The sequence below is a fragment of the Gopherus evgoodei genome, unplaced genomic scaffold, assembly GCF_007399415.2.
Source record: "Gopherus evgoodei ecotype Sinaloan lineage unplaced genomic scaffold, rGopEvg1_v1.p scaffold_39_arrow_ctg1, whole genome shotgun sequence".
NCBI classification, from domain to species: domain Eukaryota; kingdom Metazoa; phylum Chordata; order Testudines; family Testudinidae; genus Gopherus; species Gopherus evgoodei.
The window spans coordinates 2,459,499-2,471,602 of NW_022060060.1; the positions used below are offsets into that span (position 1 = coordinate 2,459,499).

A 12,104-nucleotide genomic window follows, 5' to 3' on the forward strand; every position below is an offset into this window, starting at 1 on the left:
AAGCCAGGGGTGAAGTTCATGCAAAGAGAAAAATGTGTTAAGTGAGAAGAGGCCAGTTATACAAGGGATATTGTAGGAGAGGAAGCCAGGCAGCGACTACTGTGCATGACTGGCACAGTACGAAGTAGCTGTGTCTGCTGCAGAGAGTCTGTCTCTCTTTAGCTTGTCAGTGGCACCGCTCGTGGATGGGGTGACTCGTCCTTTGAACTCATCTGCGATGTAGGTGATGTAACATGTTCTGAAGGCTGCTAGCCAGACAGGACTTTTCCCAGGGCCTTGTCGGATCCAGCTCAAATGGTGGTCATTGATGTTATACCCAGACGACACAGTCCAGGGGAAGGGAACTGTCTGGCTCTGCCTGGACAGAACTCGACTGGGTTAAAGTGACTGTGGCCCTGCAGCCTGTAAAAGAAACAGAACAGGGATACTGTTATATCACATACAACCAGGGGTTAGTCTAATTTGCAACTGACATTTCAGGGGCAGATGCAGTGGGCAATTAGGAAATAACCAGTCGATATGAGAAGCTTTAGCTTAGGGTTGGCCCATTGATGTCATCAGTTCCTGGCATATATAAGGGGAAAACACGCAACACCTTGCAAGAGGCTGTATCTTGCTTCTCACCTGAGAGGATGCACCACGTGATAACACAAAAACAATGTAACAACTGCATAACTGCTGACAACCTCTCCTCTTGTGCAATGGGTTGGCTCAGGGCCAGCCCTAGGTACTAGCAAACCAAACACATGCTTGGGGAGGCACATTTTCAGGGTCGGTGTTCTGGCCATCTTTTTTTTTTCTTCTTCAGGCAGCAAAACCCTAGAGCCAGCCCTGGCAGCAGCACATGGTGTGCAGGGGGCACCCTGGGGCCGTTGCAGTTCACACCCTGGGGGAACAGCACCTGCACCTTGTGGCTGGGCAATGCAGGCTCCCAGCAGGGCACACAGAGGTGCCTGCAGGTGCCTCAGTGGGGCCGCCACCCAGCGCCACAACCAGGGCTGGGCAGAAGTGGCTTGAGCTGCCCACGGACTGTGGCAGGGCAGCCAGAAGCAGCAGTGGAGCCATAGAGGGTCGGGTGCTGCCATGTAGCCCATGTCCCTCTGGGGCTACCCTTCCCTGGCTCCTCAGCCCCCTGCCAGGGTGGTCCCTTGGCTCTGCCTTCCTGGGTCCCGGCTGGTCCTGGAGGCGGGAACCCTGGCTGGAGGGACCCTGGGCTGAGGCGTGGCCTGGAAGCCCTACTGCTTACCCTGACCCTGCCAGCGCTGGACCAGCTGGAGGCGAGGGTTGAGTGGGCAGAGTCAGCACTGGTGGCGGGGAGCCCAGGGCTGGGACAGCAGGGGGTGTGGATCGGGGAGGGCACTGGTGGGAGGATGAGAGCCCAGTGCTGGGTTGGGGGGGCAGCCAAAATTACTTTTGCTTGGGGTGGCAAAAAACCTAGAGCCGGCCCTGTTGCTCAGGTTTGGTGCCCACTGAAACATCCACGGGGTCTGGGCTTGAGCAGGGGGCATCCCTGTGTCCCCCCGTTCCTACACTCACAGCACCGTTTCTGGGACAGAAGAGAAACAGGCTGGGAGCTGCAAGGCGGCTTCTCCCAGAGGAGAGACTCAGACCTCCTCAGGGTTGGAGAATTTCCTGCGTGCTCCGGGAGTTACATCTCCCTGATGTCCCCCGCAGACACTCCGTTTCCTTTCCATCTCTGCTCTCAGTGCCCCGGGTCTGAGCCCTGCCCCCCACTGATCTGTGCTCCCTCACCCCCTAGCAGCTAACTTTACCCCTCTGAGACTGGGGCCTGTGGCCCGGAGGTTTTTGTCTCAGCTCACACCAGCTTCCCCGCACTGTGCGTCTCTAGCAGCGCAGTGATACCGGGCTGTGTCCTCCCGTCTCAGGCGGCTCATTTCCAGGTACAGCTCGCTCTTGGCGTTGTCTCTGGAGATGGTGAATCGCCCTTGGACCCAAGACGCGTAACTTATGCCAGTCCCGTCGTAGTAAATACGTGAGACAAACTCCGGGCTTTTCCCGGGGCTCTGCCGATACCAGAACATATCGTAGCTGCTGAAGGATAAGCCGGAGCCCTTGCAGGAGAGCCGGATGGACTCCCCTTCATTTCTAACAGCCCCCCCGGACTCCACCAGCTGCACCTGGGACTGGACACCTGACGGACAAAACACGTTAATGATCATAATGATCATTGTTCTTACCTATGGATTGTCAGTAGGGTGATAAAGGGCATCTAAACCACAGAAACAGACAGAGAGACAAGTTGCAGGCTAATACAGTGGAGATGGAGAGAGAATACAGTAAATGGGAAATGCGGATGGATGGAGAGATAATGCAGTACAGGGACAATGGATGGATGAATAGCTAGTGGAGGATTAGATACATAGAATGACATGATATAGTGCTGAGAATTAAATGATATATAGATAAGACTGAAGAAAGAAAGGAAGAATATACAGAACCCTGCAACTAACACACATACTCTGAATGTTCCCTGTATTTTCACACATTTTCTCACCTTTCCAAGCTGCTAAAACGAACACAAACTGTACCCACACTGGCATTGCTCTGAGCTGGAGGGTAACTTCTTACTGTAAAGAAAAGGAGGGTTTAGCCCCTAACTGCACAAACACAAGGCGCGGCCGCTTCAGCCTATTGCAGCCTCCCAGCCGCTGCTGCGGGTTTTGGAATGGAAACGAAGTCAGCCCCCTTCACACGCCACACGCCACCCTGGAGAGGGGCAGAGACTCCGGTCTGATGGTTTCATGGAACCCCGGGAGCAGGGTGGGTTATTGTGAGGTTCTTACACTCAGGAGAAGTGTGTCAGGCGCTACAGGGGAGAATGGCAAACCCGGAGTTCTGCTCCTAGCACCTCACAGCCTAGACCCAGTGAGAATATAACAACGGCCAGTCTCCGTCAGACCAAAGGTCCATCTAGCCCAGTGTCCTCTCTCTCAACACTGGCCAACACCAGGTGCCCAGGGGGAATGAACAGAACTGATAATCATCAGGTGATCCACCCCTGTCGCCCATTCCCACCTTCTGGCAATGACTCTGAGATTGTTTTCTTTAGTGGTAACAGCTAATTTAGACCCCATCATTTTATATGTATAGGTGGGATTATATTTTCCAATGTCCATTAATTTGCATTTATCAGCATTAAATTTCATCTGCCATTTTTTTTGCCCAGTCACTCAATTTTGGGAGATCTTTTTGTAGCTCTTCACAATCTGCCTGGGATTTAATTATCTTTAGTAATTGTATATCATCTGCACATTTTGCCACCTCGCTGGTTACCCCTTTTTCCAGATCATTGCTGAATATGTTGAATAGGACTGGTCCCAGTACAGACCCTTGGGGGTCACCACTATTTACCTCTCTCCATTCTGAAAACTGACCTTTTATTCCTACCCTTTGTTTCCTGTCTTTTGACCAGTTACTGTTCCATGAGAGAACATTCCCTCTTATCCCATGGCAGCTTACTTTGCTTAAGAGACTTTGGTGAGGGAGCTTGTGAAAGGCTTTCAGAAAATTTAAGTACACTGTATCCTCTGGATCCCCTTTGTACACATGCTTGTTGACTCGCTCAAACAATCCTAGTAGATTGTTGAGGTGTGATTTCCCTTTACTAAAACCATGTTGACACTTCCCCAACAAATTATGTTCATTTATCTGTCTGACAAAATTGTTCTTTATTATAGTTTCAATCAGATTCCCCAGTACTGAAGTATGGCTTAAAGGCCTGTAATTCCTGTGATCACCTCTGGAAACCTTTTAAAAAATGAAGAAATTCTGCAGCGCAGGTCTGAGACCCTCCTGCTGCAAACCCCTGCTCACCCCTCACACAACCACACATACACACAACTCCTCTCTATCTCTCTCTCTCTCTTTCTCTGTCCGGCTCACACATTCACACTGTCGCACACAGCCAGAGACACGCATGTTGTGTCATGGCCAGTTTTTCTCATCACTGTCCCTGCAACAGCCCCTGCAGGGAGTAGGGGCCATCAGGCCCATCCAGTGCACAAGGAGAGCATCCTCTTTTTGTCCCTGCAGCCCCCCTTTCATAGCACTGGAAGGAGGATGGGTGGGGCCAGCCTTGGGAGTACGGGTGTTGGTCACACACTGGGGGAAAGGGGCAGTTGGGAGAAGACTGGCAACCAGTGGAGTTGGGATTTCCTGTGCCCCCTAGGAGTCATATCTCCCCTGGGATTTCCTGTGACCTCTGAAGAGACTCATAAGAACATAAGAATGGCCATACTGGGTCAGACCAAAGGTCCATCCAGTCCCGTATCCTGTCTCCTGACAGTGGCCAATGCCAGGTGCCCCAGAGAGAATGAACAGAGCAGGGAATCATCAAGTGATTCATCCCCTGTTGCTCATTCCCAGCTTCTGGCAAACAGAGGTTAGGGACAGCATCCCTGCCCATCCTACTAATAGCCATTTATGGACCTATCCTCCATGAATTTATCTAGTTCTTTTTTTAACCCTGCTATAGTTTTGGCCTTCACAACATCCTCTGGCAAGGAGTTCCACAGGTTGACTGTTTGTTGAGTGAAGAAATACTTTCTTTTACTTATTTTAAACCTGCTGCCTATTAATTTCATTTGGTGACCCCTTGTTCTTGCATTATGAGAAGTAGTAAACAACACTTCCATATCTACTTATTCTACACCACTCATGATTTTATAGCCCTCAATCATATCTCCCCTTAGCCTTTTCTTTTCCAAGCTGCAAAGCCCCAGTCTTATTAATCTCTCCTCATACAGAAACCGTTCCATATCCCTAATCATTTTGCTGACATTTTCTGAATTATTTCCAATTCCAATATTTCTTTTCTTGAGATGGGACTACCACATCTGCACAGAGTATTGAAGATGTGAGAGTACCATACATTTTTATAGTGGCAATATTATATTTTCTGTCCTATTATCTAAACTTTTCTTAATGATTCCCAACACTCTGTTGGCTTTTTTGACTGCTGCAGCACATTAAGCAAATATTTTCAAAGAACTATCCATAGTGACTCGAAGATCTCTTTCTTCAGTAGTAACAGCTAATTTAGACCTCATCCTTTTATATGTATGGTTGGGATTATGTTTCCCAATGTGCATTGCTTTGGATTTATCAACATTGAATTTCATCTGCCATTAGTCATCCAGCTTTGGGAGATTCCTTTGTAGCTCTTCACAGTCTGCCTGGGACTTAATTATATCAAGTAGTTTTGTGTCATCTGCAAATATTGAGAAATCAGACCATTTATTCATAGTCTTTGTTTCATATCTTTTAACCCATTACTGATCTGTGAGAGGACTTTCCCTCTTCTCCCATGACAGCTCACTTTGCTTATGAACCTTTGGTGAGGGGCCTTGTCACAGGCTTTCTGAAAATCTAAGTATACTATATCCACTGGATCCCCTTTGTCCACATGCTTGTTGAACCCCTAAAAGAATTCTAGTAGATTGGTGAAGCATGATTAACCCTAACCCTAACCCTAACCCTAACCCTAACCCTTAACTAAAAACCATGCTGACTCTTCCCCAACAAATCATGTTCATCTCTTTGTCTGAAAATTCTGTTATTTTCTATAGTTTCAACCAGTTTGCCTGGCACTGAAGTTAGGCTTATTGGTCTGTAATTGCCAAGATTGTCCCTGGAGCTCTATTTAAAAATTAGCATCACATTAGCTCTCCTCCAGTGATTTGTTTATAGATTCATAGATCCATAGATTCTAGGGTCAGAAAAAGGACCAATGTGATCATCTAGTCCGACTCCCTGCACAAAGCAGGCCACATAACCCCACTCATCCACTTCTATAACAAACCCCTAACCTATGCCTGAGTTATTGAAGTCATCAAATTGTGGTTTGAAGACCTCAAGCTGCAGAGAATCCACCCGCAAGTGACCCCTGCCCCACGCTGCAGGGGAAGGCGAAAAACCTCCAGGGCCTCTGCCAATCTGCCCAGGAGGAAAATTCCTTCCCGACCCCAGATATGGCGATCAGCTAAACCCTGAGCATGTGGGCAAGACTCACCAGCCAGCACTCAGAAAAGAATTCTCTGCAGTAACTCAGATCCCATCCCATCCAACATCCCATCACCAACCACCGGGCATACTTATCTGGCGATAATCAAAGATCAATTGCCAAAATTATGCTCTCCCATCATACCATCCCTTCCATAAACTTATCAAGCTTAATCTTAAAGCCATATATGTCTTTTGCCCCCACTACTCCCCTTGGAAGGCTGTTCCAGAACTTCACTCCTCTAATGGTTAGAAACCTTCGTCTAATTTCAAGTCTAAACTTCCTAGTGTCCAGTTTATACCCATTCATTCTTGTATCTACAGTGGTACTAAGCTTAAATAATTCCTCTCCCTCTCTAATATTAATCCCTCTGATATATTTATAAAGAGCAAGCATATCCCTCTTCAGCCTTCTTTTGGCTAGGCTAAACAAGCCAAGCTCTTTGAGTCTCCTTTCATAAGGCAGGTTTTCCATTCCTCGGATCATCCTAGTAGCCCGTCTCTGAACCTGTTCCAGTTTGAATTCATCATTCTTAAACATGGGAGATCAGAACTGCACACAGTATTCCAGGTGGGGTCTCACCAGCGCCTTATATAATGGTACTAACACCTCCTTATCTTTGCTGGAAATACCTCGCCTGATGCATCCTAAAACCACATTACCTTTTTTAAAGGCCATATCACATTGGCGGCTCATAGTCATCCTGTGATCTACCAATAACCCAAGGTCCTTCTTCTCCTCTGTTGCTTCCAACTGATGTGTCCCCAATGTATATCTAAAATTCTTATAATTAATCCCTAAGTGCATGACCTTGCACTTTTCACTATTAAATTTCATCCTATTGCTATTTCTCCAGTTTACAAGGTCATCCAGATCTTCCTGTATAATATCCCGGTCCTTCTCCATGTTAGCAATACCCCCCAGCTTCGTGTCATCCTCAGACTTTATTAGCACATTCCCGCTTTTGGTGCCAAGGTCAGTAATAAAAAGGTTAAATAAGATTGGTCCCAGAACCGATCCTTGAGGAACTCCACTAGTAACCTCCTTCCAGCCTGACAGTTCACCCTTCAGTACGACCCGTTGTAGTCTCCCCTTTAACCAGTTCCTTATCCACCTTTCAATTTTCATATTAATCCCCATCTTTTCCAATTTGACTAATAATTCCGCATGTGGAACTGTATCAAATGCCTTACTGAAATCTAGGTAAATTAGGTCTACTGCATTTCCTTTGTCTAAATAGTCTGTCACCTTCTCAAAGAAGGAGATCAGGTTGGTTTGGCACGATCTACCTTTAGTAAAGCCATGTTGTACTTTGTCCCAATTACCATTGACCTCAATGTCCTTAACTACTTTCTCCTTCAAAATCTTTTCCAAGACCTTACATACTACAGATGTCCAACTAACAGGCCTATAGTTACTCGAATCACTCTTTCTCCCTTTCTTAAAGATAGGAACTAAGTTAGCAATTCTCCAGTCGTATGGTACAACCCCCGAGTTTACCAATTCATTAAAAATTTTAGCTAACAGGCTTGCAATTTCATGCACCAGTTCCTTTAATATTCTCGGATGAAGATTGTCCTTGCCCTCCGATTTTGTCCCATTAAGCTGTTCAAGTATGGCTTCTACCTAAGATGTGGTAATATCCACCTCCATATCCTCATTCCCATTTGTCATCCTTTCATTACCCCTAAGCTCCCCATTAGCCTTATTAAAGACTGAGGCAAAGTACTTATTTAGATATTGGGCCATTCCTAAGTTATCCTTAACCTCCTTTCCATCCTCAGTGTGTAGCGGTCCCACTTCTTCTTTCTTTGTTTTCTTCTTATTTATATGGCTATAGAACCTTTTACTATTTGTTTTAATTCCCTTTGCAAGGTTCAACTCTACTTGGCTTTTAGCCTTTCTCACTTTATTCCTACATGTTCTGACCTCACTAAGATAGCTTTCCTTGCTAATCACACCCTTCTTCCACTCCTTGTAGGCTTTCTGCTTCTTCTTAATCACCTCCCTGAGATGCTTGCTCATCCAGCTTGGTCAACAACTCTTGCCTATGTTTTTTTCCCCCTTTCTTGGGATGCAGTCTTCCAATAGTTTCTGCAGCTGTGACTTAAAGTAATTCCAGGCCTCTTCTGCATTTAGATCCACAAGTTCTTCAGTCCAATCCACTTCCCTAACTAATTTCCTTAATTCTTTAAAGTTAGCCCTTTTGAAATCAAAAACCCTAGTCCCAGATCTATTTTTGTTTATCCTTCCATCTAGTTTGAACTGAATTAGCTCATGATCACTCGAACCAAGGTTGTCCCCTACAACCATTTCTTCTACGAGGTCCTCACTGCTCACCAACACCAAATCTAAAATGGCATCCGCTTTTGTCGGTTCTTCAACTTCTTGGTGAAGGAATCCATCAGCTATCACATCCAGAAACATTTGAGCCCTACTATTCTTGCTAGCACTTGTTACAGAAGTTGATTTAAATGGCAGGTTACAAATCATAGTTAGTAGCCCTGCAATTTCACATTTGAGTTCCTTCAGAAGTCTTGGGTGAATGCCATCTGGTCCTGGTGACTTATTGTTGTTTACTCTATCAATTTGCTCCAAACCTCCTCTAATGACACCTCAGTCTGGGACAGTTCCTCAGATTTGTCACCTAAAAAGAATGGCTCAGGTTTGGGAATCTCCCTCTGTGGTAAATGAAGGGGTGGGGGTAGCACCCTTGTTTAACTCCCCAACCATTCAGTTAGCTATAGAATCCCCCTTAGCAGATGTACTTACTGCCTTACCTGTAAAAGATTAAGAGGTAAACTTAAAATGAGTTGTCACCTAACCAGGGGAACCAATAAGGAAGCTGTACCCTCTCAAATTGGGGGAGAAAGCTGTCTGGGGTGTGGGTCTTTGTTCTCTTGGCTGCAGAGAGACAGGGCAGCAAGTGTGCTGTAAGCATGGACCAGGTATGGAAATCCTCAGCGTCATACCTAAACTTTCTCATTTGAAACTACAAATATGTAACCAGAACAGGAATGTTTAGACAGACGAGATCAGGTTTTGTTTTTTTTTTATTTTCGGACTTGTGGATTCCTCTGTGCTAACTCCGGGTGCTCGTGTTTGCTTTGCAACCTTTAAGCTGGACCCCAAGAAAGCTATTCTTGGTGCTTTATTCTTGCGGTTGCTCTTTTAATATCTAGCAATCATCTAATTTTCCAAATGTGTTTTCTTTCTTTGTTCAATAAATTTTCACCTTTTTAAAAACATGATTGAATTTCTGTTTCTTAGGAGGTAAATAGGTTGTGCATACTGTATGTGAATTACCTGCTACAACAGCTGAGGTTCCTTTTCTTTCTTTTTTTCCCCTTTCTCAGCTTTCTCGAGGGTAGGGTGGAAAAGCTGAGAGGCCTCAGAAAAAACTTCCCAAGTGAGTTTTGTCTGGGTTTGCAAAAGGCAGTTTTCACTTGAGTGGTGGCAGCATTACCAGCCTGGAGTGGGGCAAGTTTTAATTTTAGAGGCCTTTGCAGGCCCCCACCTTCTATACTCGAACTCCCAGAGTGAGGAATCAGCCTTGACACCCTCAAATTCTCAACCCTGAAGACCGATGCACAGAATAGTTTGTCCACAATGGCCTTATTATCCTCGAGCGCTCCTTTATCATCTGGATCATACAGTGGCCCCACTGGTTATTCAGCAGGCTTCCTCCTTCTGATGTACTTACAACTTTTTTAGCTATTACTTTCTGAGTCTTTGGCTAGCTGTTCTTCAGATTCTTTTTTGGCCTTCCTAATTATATTTTTACACTTCACTTGCTGGGAGCAGGGATCGGCAACCCTTGGTACATGGCTCACCAGGGTAAGCAACCTGGCGGGCCGGATCGGTTTGTTTATTGGCCGCATTGGCAGGTTCAACCAATTGCAGCTCCCACTGGCCGTGGTTCACCACTTCAGGCCAATGAGTGAGGCGGGAAGCAGTGGCCAGCACATCCCACAGCCCCCATTGGCCTGGAGCAGTGAACCACTGCCAGTGAGAGCCATGACTGGCAGAATTGGCAGGTAAAAAACCAGCCCGGCCTCCAGGGAGCTTACCCTGGCGAGCAGCGTGCCAAAGGTTGCTGATCCCTGTGCCAGAGCTTACTTCCTGCCCGCATTGAGTGCACGAGGTCTTTCCACCCGCTGATGGAGCTGACCTTACCCCACATGGTCTGGATCGCGGGGATGGCAGGTTTGTGTTTGATATCACACCAGCTTTCCCGGCGAGTGCCTCTAGCAGTGCAGTGATACCAGGTGGTGTCCTCTTGTTTCATGCTTCTCATTCCCAGATACAGCTCACTCTTGACATTGTCTGTGAATGTGGTGAACCGCCCTTTCACCAAATCCACATAGCGTTGGGCAGAACTGTTGGTGTAAATAATTGAGACAAAACTCTGGGCTCTTCCGAAGACTCTGCCAGTACCAGAACATTGTGTAGCTGCTGAAGGTGTAGCTGATACCTTTACAGGAGAGCATGATGGACTTCCCTTCATTTCTAACAACCCCCTAGACTCCATTGACTGTATCGGGGATTTGACACCTCATGGAGAAAACACAGTGAGCACAATGACAATTACTAATACCTATGGACTCTCACTAGAGTGATAAGGGAGGTCTAAGCAACAAACATAGACAGAAAGACAAGTTGCTAGATAACACTATAGAGAGAAGCATAGATGTGGATTGAAAACAGTAGAGGGGAAGTACCGATGTATAAAGAGATAATTACGGAGGAGGAAAAGATGGTTGAATAGAGAGAGAATACTGTATAGGAACTATGGATGGATTAATATCTAATGGGGAATTAGAAACATACAAATACATGAGATAGTTATGTGCATGGAACATTGCATAGATTAGACTGTGAATGAAAGAAAGAAAGAAGGGGCAGCGAGGCTTTCACACAGCTACAGTGCAGCTCGCTCACTCTCCCACGGTCATTAATTTAACACACACATGCAGTCCTGCACTGGCACTTGATCTCGCTCACAGAGACCAGCTCGCTCTTTAGCAACCACATATCTTAACATTTCTGCGACTCTCACTGTCCCTTAAGTGCCTAGGGGCGGGAAAGGCGGATTCGCCCCTTAACTGCAGTGACACAGCGGTTGCAGCTTCGCTCTCCTGCAGGCTGAGGGATAAGGCAGGTGTGACCCAGGAAATGCAGCTGCCTCTCTGTTCATATCCTGTAAATTAACAGGTGATTGTCAGTTCTGACTGACGTCAGGGTGTTCAGACTTTAGACAGGTCCTCTATTGGAGGAACTATGGGGGTGATTTCCATACGCTCACCTGCAGGAGACAGATGAAGACTAGTACCTTTATTCATATTGTAGGTGCACTCTCAGAAATTAGATCCCTCCCCCGTACATGGCATAATTTAAAGAATGTGTAAATTAATTTATTTTGCTCCCTCCTTTCCCACCTGAGATAACTAAGGCCCAGGCCTGAGTGACCAACACCTCAGAAAAAAAGTGACATCATCCCTTTAATAGTCACCCTCACAACATAGTACTGCTTTTACCAACAGGGGGGAGTGTTCACTCTTTTTCCATAGGAGGCAAATAATTCCCAGGCCTGAGTCATCAGCTGGGTGGTCGTAGTTCCTGGCTACTTGGAGGGATAATGAGAATGTGGAGGATGGAGTTGTACTGTAATTGCAGACATACCAAGGGTTGTAGTGTATCTCTCTGGGAACTCCAGGGTCAGGCTCATGTGATGTTTGGTTTGGAAAAGGAAAAGCAGCTAAGCAGCCTACATCTCCTGTAGCCTGGTAGGTGAGTGTCAATTCCAACTGACAGGAAGGTAGGGTATTCCAACACCCCCTTTGCAAGAGAACCATGTCCCGAAATGTTGTGTCTTTCTTCTTCTGCTCATGTTGAGTATGGATGGTATCCGCACACTGTGCACCCAGAGACATGTCGCTGAGGGATGAGGACTTGTCTAGAAACCCTGGACGTTCTGGGTTATCATTGACTGGGCCGGTTTCAATGCTTTGTAATACAGAATGACAAGGCCACTGTTCCTGCCTTTGCCATTACAAAGTGCTCTCGTGAGCTAATGGCCAGT

At 46.3% G+C, this 12,104-nt stretch overlaps 1 gene segment (V, D, J or C); it reads right to left on the reverse strand.

Annotated features, from left to right (window-relative positions):
* Positions 1-1,811: 1,811 nt before the first annotated feature.
* LOC115642281 lies at positions 1,812-2,711 on the reverse strand. The segment is given in 2 exon segments: positions 1,812-2,152; positions 2,516-2,711. Coding segments are annotated over 2 exon segments (387 nt in total).
* Between the last annotated feature and the right edge of the window lie 9,393 nt (positions 2,712-12,104).